General features: G+C 40.1%; 1 protein-coding gene across 3 annotated transcripts in view; it reads right to left on the reverse strand.

The window, feature by feature from the left end:
- LOC111158428 (latent transforming growth factor beta binding protein 1) overlaps window positions 1-14,747 on the reverse strand; it is a 415,776-nt gene that overhangs the window by 172,844 nt on the left and 228,185 nt on the right. For all 3 annotated transcript variants that reach the window (XM_022520435.1, XM_022520437.1, XM_022520436.1), the window contains 2 exons: window positions 12,010-12,112; window positions 7,575-7,646 (listed from right to left, as the gene is read on the reverse strand). In XM_022520435.1, the coding sequence (XP_022376143.1) occupies window positions 7,575-7,646; window positions 12,010-12,112 (175 nt within the window). The remainder of the gene's footprint in view (window positions 1-7,574; window positions 7,647-12,009; window positions 12,113-14,747) is intronic.

The following is a 14,747-nucleotide window of genomic DNA, read 5'->3' on the forward strand; positions in this document are numbered from 1 at the left end:
CTATAGCAAAATGTATCAGTTTTTGAGGGAGGTTAAGGTAATTTGTATTTCTATACATTTCTTTAGTTTCTAAATTTCAAACAATAGGTACCATTTATTTTATAAACAGCAGAGAATAGGTTTTAAAGAATAGGTTTTTAAATCAGAAATTTCTCTCTTCTGGTTCATTTTTTTTTTTTTTAAGATTTTATTTATTTATTTGCTGGACAGAGATCACAAGCAGGCAGAGAGGCAGGCGGGGTGGGAGGAAGCAGGCTCCCTGCTGAGCAGAGAACCCTATGTGAGGCTCGATCCCAGGACCCTGGGATCATGATCTGAGCCAAAGGCAGAGGTTTTAACCCACTGAGTCACCCAGACACCCCTCTTCTGATTCATTTCTTAAGCATTTACTATATGCTGCTTTGATATTTTAATTATATGAGAACAGTGATCTTCTAAGGGCAGGAATTGAGTCTTATTATATTCTAATATTTCTCAAAGTACTCCCACTTAAATCATCATTAACTAAAATGAATGAGATAATGAATGGCAGATGGTTAATACATTGATGTTGTGGGCTACTTAATTACAACAGGAGAAAAGACAATCTTTGAATAACATTTAATTTATATAATTTGAAGCTTTCTCAATGCTTTTTAGCATCCTCAAAGAAAATCTGTAAAAATATGTACACTTTAAATACCACATTCCAATACTGATATCTTGAATTTTAAAAAGCTCAACCCTGATATGGATATATGTCAAAGAAATATTACACAGACACTTGATGCTTTGGCATTCTCTGTTGTTCCAAATACACAGCAACTGCAGATAAATTATAAAAGAAAATTAATTAAAAAAAAAAAAAAACAAGACAAATATCCCAGTAAACCTGACCTATCCCAGAAATACATGGCAGTAGATGGAGCCATTGAATTTCTGGGGCTAGTGACTAGGAAGAAACACGGGCAGCCAAGAATTTAGCAACTGAAGACAAAAACCTGCAGGCAACTGTGCAGAAATTTCTTCCTCAGCAACTGAAATCCCGCTAAACTTTTCAACATGCTTAAAAAGTTAAATGAGGGGCACCTGGGTGGCTCAGTGGGTTAAGCCTCTGCCTTCGGCTCAGGTCATGATCTCAGGGTCCTGGGATCGAGCCCCGCATTGGGCTCTCTGCTCAGCGGTGAGCCTGCTTCCCTCTCTCTCTGCCTGCCTCTCTGCCTACCTGTGATCTCTCTCTCTCTGTGTCAAATGAATAAAAATTAAAAAAAAAAAAGAAAAAAAAAGTTAAATGAATACCTTCAAAAGAAATAAGAACAGGTAGCTTTGAAAAATCATCAGAAACCTCAGAAGAGGAAAACAGTCTCAAAACAAAAAGTATAATGGATGGCAGAGAGTCCAGATGGGCAGAATAAAGCAAGAATTAGAAAACTGTAAGATGTATTCATTCAAAATGCAGCCAAAGAAAGTAAGAAAGGACAAAAGGATACAAGCACGAAAGACTTATTCAGAGGCATGAAATTCAGAGAGGTTCCCCAAACTAGTCAACAGGAGTTTAGCTGAGAAGGTGGTGGAAAAACAGAATCTGAAGAGATAATAGCTGGTCATTTTTCAAATCTGAGAAGAGACATGACTATATGGATGGCCAATACACTCTGTCTACTGAGAAAAGTCAAAATAAATGCAAATATTGATACACCATGATAAAACGGCAGGAAAAAAAGGATTCAAAGATCTCAAAAGAGAGAAAGAGAGAATATCTCCAAAGGAGGAAAAGTATCAAAAAGAAGTCAGAATACATCAGTATAATGTATTGCTAGAAAACCACCTAGAGCAGTACACCTGACCAGTCTTTTTTTTTTTTTTTTAAGATTTTATTTATTTATTTGACAGAGATCACAAGCAGGCAGAGAGGCAGACAGAGCGAGAGGGAAGCAGGCCTCCCGCCGAGCAGAGAGCCCGACGCGGGGCTCGATCCCAGGACCCTGAGATCATGACCTGAGTCTAAGGCAGAGGCTTAACCTGCTGAGACACCCAGGCACCCCAGGACCCTGAGATCATGACCTGAGTCGAAGGCAGAGGCTTAACATGCTGAGCCACCCAGGTGCCCCCTGACCAGTCTCCTTATAGAAGAAGCTCAAAAGAAAAATTTTTTCAGACCTCTAAAGTATGTACTTCTCAGGGGCCCTCATTTAAAGAACTGTGAAAGAACATCATCTTGAAATACAGACTGGCAAATACAGGACACACAATTAAATTTGAGTTTCAGATAAACAGGTACTTTTTAGTATTATTTGCTAGTTATATGAGATTCAAGTTTAACTCTGTGTCCTATATTTTGTCTGGGAAACCTACCTTTAAAAAAAACCCAGAAAGCAAGCACAGGATATAAGAAATGATGCTGACTGCAAAACCTCATAAAATAGATTAAACTCATTTAATAACTAACTATATGGGAAAAAAACCATCTTAATTTCCACTAACTGTACCTCTGAAAGTAACTGTAAATGATGACTCTACGTGAACCCAGCACTATGCCACAGCCACATTCTTTTCTCCAGCCAAGCAAGTTTTCTTAAAACCTGTACTTTCTAGTTTTCTCAAAGCACGTGAAGACCAGTCTTCTTCTATATGCTTACCATACTGCAGTCACAATTTTTTATAATGATTAAGAGGTCTGAAATAGAAGCTATAGTTCAGCCAAGCTCTTCAGAACCCAAAAATCCCATGTATGGCTTACTGATGTGGAGTAAGTTTCATTTAATAACCGGAAATGCCCCTGAAAAAAAAATGTCCATTATCCTTTCTATGTTCCAAACAAAATCTGGTTTCAAATGCAGTGTGGGGCAACATCTTAAAGAAGCTCCAGAGTGAAAGTTTTGTATTGGGTATGATGATGTCCCATGTATCTGTTTTGTAAATTTATTTTATTAAAGCAGAAAAACCAGTGTAATAAAATGACACCAAGAGAAAGTTATGTGAGCAGCTCTTTCATATTTGCGTTAACAGGCTCATCTGGAGTCAGCTAAAATTTAGCTCGTTGGAAGAGTGAACAAAGCAAATTGTGTCCTGCTGATTCCAACTGATTTAATTACACTAAATCCAAGGTCAGGAAGGTTGTCTTAGTCATTACTTATCCTTAGTCTGTAGCTCAGGAGAGCCCTGCCAATTAATGGTTGGGGATCACTGAATATTTTTAAATTTAATATTTTCGAGATTATCTATGAAAAAGGAATATACAAACACTGGATCATGAAAGTGTAGATGTCTCTCACTTACATATTTTGGCATTGCTAAAAAATGCACAAAATAATACTAGGTGGGTTTTATCCTTATAGCTCATGAAGTGGGTAATTTCAACGGATCCAAAGATGTATTTGTTTTTAACAAAAGATTTCACTGAACAGATGGGTCCCCAAGTAATTTCAGAACCAAATGTATTTTTAAAGCTTGGACTTATGTCTAATTTTTTAAGAGTTCGTTCATCTCGTGACAAAGTAATGGGCAAGCAAGGAGTTCTCAAAATGCAGGAAGAACTGAGCTCTAGAGTCGGGGAGTATGAAAGCAGGCATCCCTATTATCCTATTCAGGAGGCACGAACCCCTTTAATTCTAGCTCTACGTCGAACTTTTGCACAATAATCGAACGACAAATGTTACTCTAGATCCACCACGGAATATGCTTGCGTTGTTTGTTATGATAAATGAAGAAAATCACAATTCCGTCATGTTAAGGGTAGTGAGGGCAGGTTTTAAGCTCCGTGGGTGTATATGTAATAAATCATTCCTTTGAAAAGATAATTGCAGCACCGCTAGAGAAGAAAAAAAAGCCCAACTTTGAGGGCAATTATTCCAAAGCTCCTCAAATTAACTTGTGCACAGTTGGTTCTTTGTGACTGAGCCCACATTACTAAACGTTGTTTCAGGACATTAGTTCGCGTAGGTGAAGGAAATAATGTAATTCTAGTTATTAATCATTTTAATGTTAAATGAGCTTTGTAAACTGAGAAGACATTAAACTCTAAGAACAATGTGGAACGCACAAGCAATTAGTGGTTAATGGGCTCCTTTTGAAAAACTCTAGCAAAACAAAATCAAAAGCTTCAACGTTCTCGGAAAAAAGAGTGTACATATGTAATGTGAGAAAGTTCTATTTAATTGTGCTGACTAATAGTGTCACAAAGGGAGTGAAATTCAGCCCTTCTCTCAAAAGTAATTTTAATAGGTTATGATGAATGAAATCATATTATTTTATGAGTCAACCTCCTCTATAGTGTAATTTAGCAGTGCCTTTTGGAGGCACCATGAAATAGAATTTTCTGCGATACTTCACTCCAGAATCCATGCCAAAAAGCGTAACGCTGTTCTGCAAATATCCTCCTGAGACAAATGTAAGCCAGGATTTGGTGTTCTTGACCATCAGTGCAAAGAACGAGATGGAACCATTAAGATAGGCTCAGTATGAACAAAACTTGCGAAAGGCCACTCCATACCAGCCATACCGGAGGAGGAAAATACAAAATTAACAACAATAATCAAGCAATTATTTAAAGGATTCTTTATTCTATTTCACTAAATAAGACAACCAGGGTAATAGGTGCAAATTTTTACTTCCACTTCCATCATGGTTTTTTTTTAAAATACCGGTAGAACCTTGAACCAGCTAGAAAGAGGAATATATTGGATAACCATCCTTTCTTATTACACAACCAAATTATTATTAATTACTTTGACTCCTATTACTCCTCACAACAGATGGCATGTCTTCTGTTCTAATGAGCTATATCTACCTCAGTCATACTTCCAGATACATATAAAATCAGTAAACGAGGTCATGCGGCACATGGAAAATGATGTGGTTTAGGAGTTCAAGCCTGGCCGGGCCTCTTATTATCTGTGTGATCTTGGTAAAGTTACTTACTCTGTGTCTCAGTTTTGTTTTGTTTTGTTTTTTAAAGATTTATTTATTTATTTGACAGAGAAATCACAAGTAGGCAGAAGTAGGCAGAGCAGCAGGCAGAGAAAGAGAGGGAGAAGCAGGCTCCCCGCTGAGCAGAGAGCCTAATGTGGGGCTCGATCCCAGGACCCTGAGATCATGACCTGAGCTGAAGGCAGAGGCTTAACCCACTGAGCCACCCAGGTGCCCCTCTGTGTCTCAGTTTTAATTGGGATTAATAATGTCCATATCCCACACCCCATCCCATTGCAACCACAAAAACACGTATACTCCTCATCATTTGCGGTTGGGAAAAGGTGACGTTCTGGAGAGTGTCCGCCATTAAGGCACACAGGTTTACAATGGAGAAGGATAAGTAGGGATCCTCGTCTGTCTACAGTCTAAGGAGCAGGAGGGTATACCTCATCACAGGGCACACTTCAGGAAACTTCCTGTCTAGGGGTTAAAATCTGAGGGACAGTCCGAGATGTCATTTCTTTCTTCTCATCCACAGCCAACAGAATACCGAGAGCATCAGACAACCGGAATGTACCTACAAAGTCACACAACCTCATGCTCTGCCCAGGACAGACACGTCCCTGGCTAGCTATAATAAGGGTCTGTTGGATCACCTCCACATGCAGGAAGTTCAGCACTTCCAAAGGCATTTCAGTGTTGGCGAATGCTAGTCCACACAAAAAGTTTGCTTGTAGTTATAAATATGCTTCCTTTCAACTCCATCCTATGGACTGGTTTTTTGAAGGAACTCATCAGAGACTTGTTTTGTAGGACAGTTAATCAAACATTTAAAGTCAGGTTTGTACGGCAGCCACTACATTTCTCTTCAGTCTGCACTTCTCCAGGGCTAAACACCCTCGGGTTTCCAGGCCCTTAGCAAGCTTTGTTGTCCTTACCAGCCAAGAGACAACGAACACCAAACACCCAAACCTCAAATGCAGTCTGAATGGCACAGGACAAGATTGTTACTTCCAAGTTCATTCTGCTTCTACTAACATATTCTAAAAATGGGCTAGGGCTTGTCATATAGATTTGTATCCAAATCTGTGAAACAGTCACTTCATTTACACTGTAGAACATATATTCATTTGACATATTCCTTCTTCCATCCATTTAATTCAATCTTCCCTCTTTTCACAGAATCTTTTAAGGATGTTTTAAATTCTACCGATTCCTAGGTAATATTGATTAATCTGTTATTCTCGTTACTAAGGTTTACAGAGGTTTTTCAATAAGTGTCTTGAGCAGTTAAATCTAACTTTCCCAATACTCTTTCACATGAGGGCTTATCATATTTTAAGGCAAAACTTTTAAACACATGGTACACCTCTGTGAATTTCAAAAGAAAATTCTGTGTGTGCTAAAAAGCTCTACAAATCATAAAAGTTAGATGCAATATGGAACAGCTTGAGAAAATTCTCAGGTAATTAAGATAGTCCATTGAAATGAGCCCTTTTAGTAGGAATTAATCCATACTTTGTAACATTACCTTCATTTACTCTGTCCTATAAATACATACTTGGTCAAGGATACTGAGCCCCAGACAACAAGTCAGAAAATGTGTGCTGTGTTCCTGACACAGGTCTTGGTTCACTAAGATTCTTTTTTTTTTTTTTTTTAATTTTATTTATCTGACAGAGATCACAAGTAGGCAGAGAGGCAGGCAGAGAGAGAGGAGGAAGCAGGCTCCCCGCTGAGCAGAAAGCCCGACGTGGGGCTCGATCCCAGGACCCTGGGATCATGACCTGAGCCGAAGGCAGAGGCTTTAACCCACTGAGCCACCCAGGCACCCTGGTTCACTAAGATTCTTGAAGGCTCTTTATTTCAACACAGACATACTTCTAAGTTACTAATAACACCTTTATCCCAGACATGTAAGGGGAAATTAAGAGCATTAATTGAACATTTCACAAAGTAAGTGACATAAAATTTGCGATCATCTTTGTGTACTAAATGAGGCATTAGTCAACCTGAGTTCTAACCTCCATTCCAGACTCATAAAAGCCTCTTAGCCAGTCTGGGCTTGAACGTCTCCATCTATATGGTACAGACGCTGGGCAGGCTAAGTGATCTCTGAGGATCCCTCTGCTTGCTCAACTCTTCTACGTGGTTCAGAAAAAACTGAGCAAAAGTACTCAGGACACTTCACATTTAGCTACACAGCTTTCACTTTGCCTAAGAGTGCATTCACCCTGATATTTAAGACCTCAATGCTTCAAGGTGGCTAGCAATATTCTGATGAGGGGGGAAAAAAAGAAGTCTCCTACCCAATCATGTGTCTGCAAGGAAGCAGTACTGCTAGGAACATGTGTGTAGTCATCTGCATATATGCATCTGCCCACACATGGACAGGCAGTGACTAACCTGGAGACCACAAGGGGCTCCGTAATGGAATCTAATCTCCTGTGAGTTTCATCGCAAATTAATATAAGGGGATAAAAAGTTCCATGAAGTTTAAATACTAATTCTAGTAACCATATACTAAAACTCTTTTATTTCCTTAGAGCTAAATCGAGTGAGGAGATAGTCACCGCTATGACCTTTGCATACTGAGCTAATGAGTGAAAACATGATAAAACAACTCAAGAGTCCTCAAAAGCCAAAACAATGAAGTCCACACCAATGAATTCAGTTAAGCTTACCTTGACAAAAGGTGTTGTTAACCCGCTTGTAACCTTGTAGACATTCCATCATTTGGTTATATCCGTGATAAGCTGTAAGAAGAAATAATTCTTTGTTACATACTTATGTTCTTACAATCCTAAACTACCAGTGTGATAACCCAAGCCACCAAAGTCATCAGTGGTCTGTCTTACTCATTTCTAAGATACCCAACTCAATATATAGCAGTTTCTTTCATGTTAGCCCTGTTTTTCAGTATACTTCCTCGTCTGCAACAGAGAGAGTCCCAAGTAGTTGTCAGCAAATCTTGATTATATTAATCCAAAGAATCATAAGACTATATTTTCTTCCAATTAGTGATTATTTACATTACAAAGGATCTATTCCTCCCCAGTGATTTGCTACAGGCATTTGAATTTTCTTATAAGTTGAACATACATCCTGGCCTGCTTGGGACAGGCCTGGGTTAAGACAGTTGTTCTAGCGAAGTTCATTAATAATAGCACTCCATTTCACTCTCAGAAGCATCCCAGTTTCAACAATAAACGGCGTGCTCACCTAAATACTGGCTCACATATTCTGGTAATAAGGGATTCTTACTACTAGGAACCTGAGAATAACAGGAGATGAAGAGAAGAAGCCAGGGGATGAGAAGGGCTGCTGTGATCATGGGTATGGTTCATCATAGAATCCTCACCAACAATACAATGTTGACATTACTAATCACCAACAAAACTGGATTCACTGATTCCGACACCCTTAAGTGAGACTCAAGAGACTTTGTGGCATATTGGATACAGGATAATTTCAGGGACCAAGCAGACCTGAATTCAAATCCTGACTCTGCCTATCAAGCTCTGCGACCTTAGGAGACAAGCTTTCTGGGTTTCCAATGGTGAGTCCATACAATGCGAGTATTCACATCTACTGAGCAGGTCAGGGCTTTTGTGGATTTTTAGATATAATTTATGCAAAACGATCACCACCGTGCCTGACAAAACCACTCAAAGATGACAAATGCCCTTATTTTCTGCCATAAGCTATTCTTTCATTAAGAAGACGATGAGCAATAGAAAATGGGCAATAATCAAAATAGGGTGGATGGTGAGACCACTAAAAAGACCTGAACAAGGAGTAAAGAGGGAAAATTCAAAACAAAAAGGAAATTTTCTTTAGGAAAATAAAATTATTTTGGCCCTAACACATATTCTTTATTCTCACCACCTCTCTTCTCCTTCAGTTCCTTTCTCTGTTATACGTCCTATCTCTTCATATCCTTCTGAATTCTGGGAGAGGGTTATAGTGAGGAGTCCTGGAACACTGAGTTATAAGGAGGAAGAAAGTGACATGTTCAAGCTCCTTGGCCACATAACTCGTCTTCCACAGAATGGAAACCCTCTGGAGCAGGGTGCCTCCAGAGATTTGGGGATCTCTGTCCGTGAACTGTTCAAAGGCAAAAGAGAGGCTATCTTGTTTTGAAAGTTCCACCAGTCATCCACCTCAAGGCAGAGAGCCAGACCAGATGATCTCTTCAGGTCCTCCTCAGCTTAGGATTCAATGTTAATTTTCTTCTAAAAACTTTTAAAGGACCAGTGACTTGTTCATGCTAAGTACATTTTTAATAGATTACAGAGTATCTAATGGAATCATTTGCAGATTTAAAATTAAGTTTTTGCAGTAAAAACTGATCAACAGTGAACGGTCTTTCTGTATGTGGCTGAACAAAAACTTCAAACATTAAATAAAAGCCACTTGAAAACTGAAGTTTGAACTACTTTAAGTGAAAATTTTTTTTAAAAAGGGCATGGAACACAAAACCATAGCATATAAAGCCAAGGAAAGTCTGCTCTCTTCCAAAATGAATATGATTTAGAGAGTAGTATGAACCAAGGAAAGGAAAGTTTCTAAATGACACAGGAAGAATGTGACCCTGAGTGTGTTTCTTGGGAGTGAGTCACTTAGGACAGCACAAACAAAGTAAATGTCAAGATGTTAATAGTTTACTTCAGTCATAATCCACATTGCCCTTCCTGAAATGAAATCAATTGCTTCAATTTTATACATTACGTGAGCCAACATGAATTTATTTTCATCAGCATTTAGTCAGAAGTGATAGCAACTTTGTACTTTCACATTCTCCTTTAATTATTACTAGGACTAAAATATAGAATTAACAAAACCATTTATAGCAATGAATTTATTTATGCTCAGAAAACACAATTCTTTTTTTTTTTTTTTTAAAGAAAACACAATTCTAAATAAAAACTACAGAAGGTCAAGAATAGAGGTTAGGGATTAAGAAACAACAAGAATCTAGGATTCACTTTACCCCTAACTTCTGTCCCTCTCTTGCAACTTTGGAATTCAGAAAATGGAGGAAAGGGAGGCAGTTAAGCAAAAAACACAGAGAGAAGGAGGGATAAGAAAAAGAAACAAGATAAGGGAAAAGATGGAACAAGTATTAGAGAACATGAACTTGGCCCCAGAATAAAGTTGGAAGAATTGGACTTTAGCTTCTGCAGTCCTTAGACCTAGAGGCAGGAAACACACTGCCCCCTCCACAATATTTCTACAGACAAACTTACACAGTATAATGAGGGATAGGCCATTAAAAAAAAAAAATCAAAGCTTTTACAACATTTTGAATACTGACTCTTGTTTCATGATCCATTAAGACTTAACAGCAAATGACCAAGTTGGGAGTCAAATTCAGGTCTACTGAGCTCCAAAGTCCATGCTCTTTAAATCATATCAGATCTCTCCTGGATATCCCTTTGGTCAGGTTTCCAGAATAATTTTAGGCACATGGATCTTTCAGTGAGGAGGAGCTATCACACTCAACCCACTTACTGGAAATCCACATTACCAATCATTATTAAATCAGCATAAAAGTCCACAGGGGACATTCTCATAATGAAGGTCTTTATTTATGTGACTCCCTAAATGAAGAATTCACTAGTTACGGGAAACTTTGGTGGGTGTTTTCACAAATCAGTCCTCAGAAAAAAAAAAAAAAAGGAGTATCAAGAAAATAAATGAAATTTAAGGCATTACGTGCTTTAATAAGCAGTTCTCAATTGCCTTCTTAGTAATTTTAGTGTTCCATGTTAAAAAAAAACACACATAAAGTTGAGAGACAAGGAGGTCCACATGAGAGGCAATGAGACAATTATTGACAACAAGTTACTATAATGGCAGAACAGTAGGACATAAAACAAAGCTGTGGAGCGGTGATTCTGAGACGGCAGATTCTGGATTGGACAGAGGTGTGAAAGGCAACTGAGAATATCAAATCAACAGGTGCTTAAGAAGAATAAATAAAAATTATCCAACTGAAGTAAATGAGAAATTCCTTGCAACACGAAGTGTAAAAACCTACTACAAAAATCTTTAGTTATATAAGGCAAAGGAAGATGACTGAGAAAAATATCCCTTGCTTTCTTGGGAAAAATGTGGTAAGTAAGTATCAAAAAAAAAAAAAATCAGGTTACCTCTATTTTTCTAAAATATTCCTCTTACGAATCAGCCAGAGTTAATGCCACATTCAAAAACTAAAAATACTAACTGTAATTGGGAAAAAAGTAACAGAGAGTCACAAATCTGGATCTACTCAAATCAATAGGTTCTAAAAACCAGAATTTATAGACTAACCAAAATGTGTGGTATCAATATATATTCAAGTCACTGAGAACTGAAATGGTATAAAAAAGCAGTGACTGGGGCGCCAGGGTGGCTCAGTCAGTTGAGTCTGAATCTTGACTTCAGCACAAGTCATGATGTCAGGGTCCTGGGATCAAGCCCCATGCTCTGTGGGGAGTCTGCTTCTCTCTCCCCTACCGTCTCCCTCTACCTGTGCCCTTCCCCCTACATGTGTGTGCACAATGGCATACACACTCACTCTCTCTGCCCCTCAAGAAAAAAAGAAAATCTTAAAAAAAAAAAAAAAAGTGGTGACTGAGAAGGGGAAAGTACTGTGTCCTCGTGATTTTTAATCTTTTTTTTTTTTTTTTTTTTTTTTAGTGAAATCTGGAAACTTAACAGTATCACAAACTTCTACTGTGGCTATTAATAAAAATTCCATTTAAGGAATTTAACCTAAGAAATAACAGTTTCACTAACTTTTTATCAGTTTTTGAAACATTTATGATTTTTAAAGACATCTTACTTTTTCTTCACCTGAGGAAAATGAGCCTAGTTTAGCTCTTCAAACACTTTTTAAAAATAAGTAATCCGACGGGAGAAGCAACTGAGAACTGCTTATTAAACCACGGAATCGACAGGAAATCTTTCTCGGGCTTGCAGCAAGGTTTCTGGAAATGCAAATTATAGTACCATGTTCCAGAATTCAGTTAAGAGTTCTTTGAGAGTCCAACGCTATCTCACCGTTAAACCAGTAATCATAAGGCAACAGATAGGCTACATTAACATTCAAAGGAATGATGAAATGTCACTTACATGGCTTCTTGGGGCATTTCTGGCATTTGTTAAAGCCCCAGGAGGTACCCACAGTTCCACAGCAGTCCTCCTGCTTTGAAAGGCCAGGGAGCGCCTTGCCACACTGCAGTGATGAGATGTGAAACATGAAGGTTAATTGAGTGCACCATGCCCAGCCCCAGAGCCCTGCTGTGCTTCCCCCTCACATTATAAAACAGTTCCCTTGTTATCAACACAATTGGTGGGTGGAGGATAAAAAAAAACCTCAAACTTTGAAACAAAACACCAGATCAGAATCAATATGACAATAACGAACAAATCTATTCTTTTAAAGATTTTATTTATTGGTTGATTGATTGATTTGACAGACAGAGATCACAAGTAGGCAGAGAGGCAGGCAGAGAGAGAGAGGAGGACGCAGGCTCCCCACTGAGCAGAAAGCCTGATGCGGGGCTCGATCCCAGGACCCTGGGATCATGACCTGAGCTGAAGGCAGAGGCTTTAACCCACTGAGCCACCCAGGCGCCCCAAATAAACCTAATTTTAAGAGCTTCTTAGCATTTCGTTAGAAAAATTTGTCACTACTCAGAGCAATTCATAAAACATACGTTTCCAATGCCCCCCTCCTTTTTTTTTCCCCTTTAGAAGAGTCTCAACTCAAAAGTACAACATAAACTTTTACAATTTAGTGTAACTGTCTGCTGGAAAATCTCTGCTGCAGGAACAGAGCCGTAAGGAGGTGGGGCAGGGGTGTCAACCTTGAGAATATGGCCCAGGTCCCATCTGCAGAAGGCTTTGGGTCTTCCTATAACCACAAGGGCCTCGGCAGGAACAGGACAGGAGAGAATGGTACGAGAAATGATCACTGGCCAGATCAGCTTTGGCAGATGAAAGCTCCAGAGAGCCAAGTGGTCTGACCCAGGGGAGGTCAGCCAAGTTAGGAAGGTGCTGGCAGGTTTAAGCAAAGTCTAGTAGGCAGAAGAAGGGGGCTTACAGTAGTCAAATATAAAGACCCACCTCCTCTCCTGGTAAATCACAGAAGCCCTGAAGAGGCCGAGAGGCAGGGGCCTGAAGTCAGACCAACCCAATGAGGTCAGGAAGGGCCTAGCCGAAAAGAACCTACTCTGTATACCCATCCTAAGGCCACTTGCACAAGAAAGGCCCATGGCTCTCCATCAATACTCTGTAGGCTAAGCCCAGACCCCACATCTGAGGGGCCACTCTGCCTTCCTATGCCTCAACCTCTAAAAAAGTCCTCCCAACAGTTTCCAGGGTCATCTTTCCAAAAACGAATCTGAGGACATCACTCTACTGACTATAAACCTTCCGTGACTCCCATAGTCTGAGGACTGCAAATTCCCTGGGATGATATACAAGATCTTCCTTTCCCTGCCTCAGAGCAGATGACTTTCCCTCTGCCCTCCTCCACCTCTCTATACCTAGCCTTCGGGCACACTAAAAGACTTGATTTTCCAACCAAATGTCTTTCCAAGAGCTGTCTCGGTCCTCTGGTATACCTTATACCCTTCCTTTTCCCTTTGCCCGGAGAAGCTTTACCCTGTGAACTCCAGCTCTGAAAAGCTGTCAGGAGGAAGCCTCCTGTCTCTTCAGCTTCAGTGAGCCCCTCCTTTCTCTCTCCCCCCCGCCCCCCCCCGCACACCACACAGCTCCACCGCCTCCGCTACACTTTTTAATTAAATGCAGATGGATCTTACGTATCTTTAAATCCCAGTACACAGTGCACATGCTCCATAAATTCTGAAGGAAGGAAGGAGCAAACAATCCAAGGAACTAAGAAGCAACCCAGTTGCGGTCCATGCAGACAAGGAGTGGTTCCGTGAGAACCAGCGAAGGGTAGCGAACGCACCCAGGCTAGTGAGCGCAGCGTGGTGACAGAGAGTCTGGGCAGGGGACAGCAGGCACCTGGCAGGCCTCCAGGCCCAGGCAGACAGCATTCTGACGGAGGCTCTGAGTGCCCGCAGGTTCGAAATTGTAAAACAAAGTCAGGGAAGCCCTGGCACCGTTAATGAAGGTTTAGTTCCATCCTGGTTCTGAAGTCCTTAGGTTTTCGTGGTTTTTAATGATTTTGACAGGATGCCGTGTGTTCTCGAAGCAGTAAGTGATGAGGGTTTGGGGGGAAGGGCAGGGAGACGGAGAGGAAAGTGAACACCCCAAGAAATGAGAACCTGACAGAAGAAAAGCATACAGTGGCTGGATTCAGGTCATCCCCAGACTCCTTCGGCTCAGTCACAAAAGGCTCACATCTGAAAGAGGAAGAAGGAAGAGGGAATTGTGCTACAGGCCCAAGACTCAAAACCAGTGATGATGCTGAGAACACAAAGGTCTGTCCCCACCGCTGCATCCGGCCGCCAGGGTGCCTCCTGCTTATTTCCAGTTTTATCAAGACACCAATGTACCTCAGATGTAGATCATTCTTGTACCAGTTCCGCAGGTCCTTCTCTTCATCAGGCAAAACTTTCAACACTTGCTGATTTTATACGCTCAAAATTTTAGTAGCAGTTAAAATCCAATTTTCACCTCAGATTCCTGAATGTTTTATTTGGTAGGGTAAGAATAAATCATCTCTCCCTACCAGGCCTCAGAAAAGGTACAAGGTTTTCATTACAGGATTCGGGCTGCTTTATCCCATGGCTTTGTTTTTGCAGGTCCAAGGCCAAGAGCAGCACAAACCATCCAAATCGATTAAATAAATGACGGTGTAGGTGGTACCACAAAACTGTGTGTTCTTCTCAAAATTG

The sequence above is a fragment of the Enhydra lutris genome, unplaced genomic scaffold, assembly GCF_002288905.1.
Source record: "Enhydra lutris kenyoni isolate GAN:26980312 unplaced genomic scaffold, ASM228890v2 scaffoldscaffold59, whole genome shotgun sequence".
Lineage (NCBI taxonomy): Eukaryota > Metazoa > Chordata > Mammalia > Carnivora > Mustelidae > Enhydra > Enhydra lutris.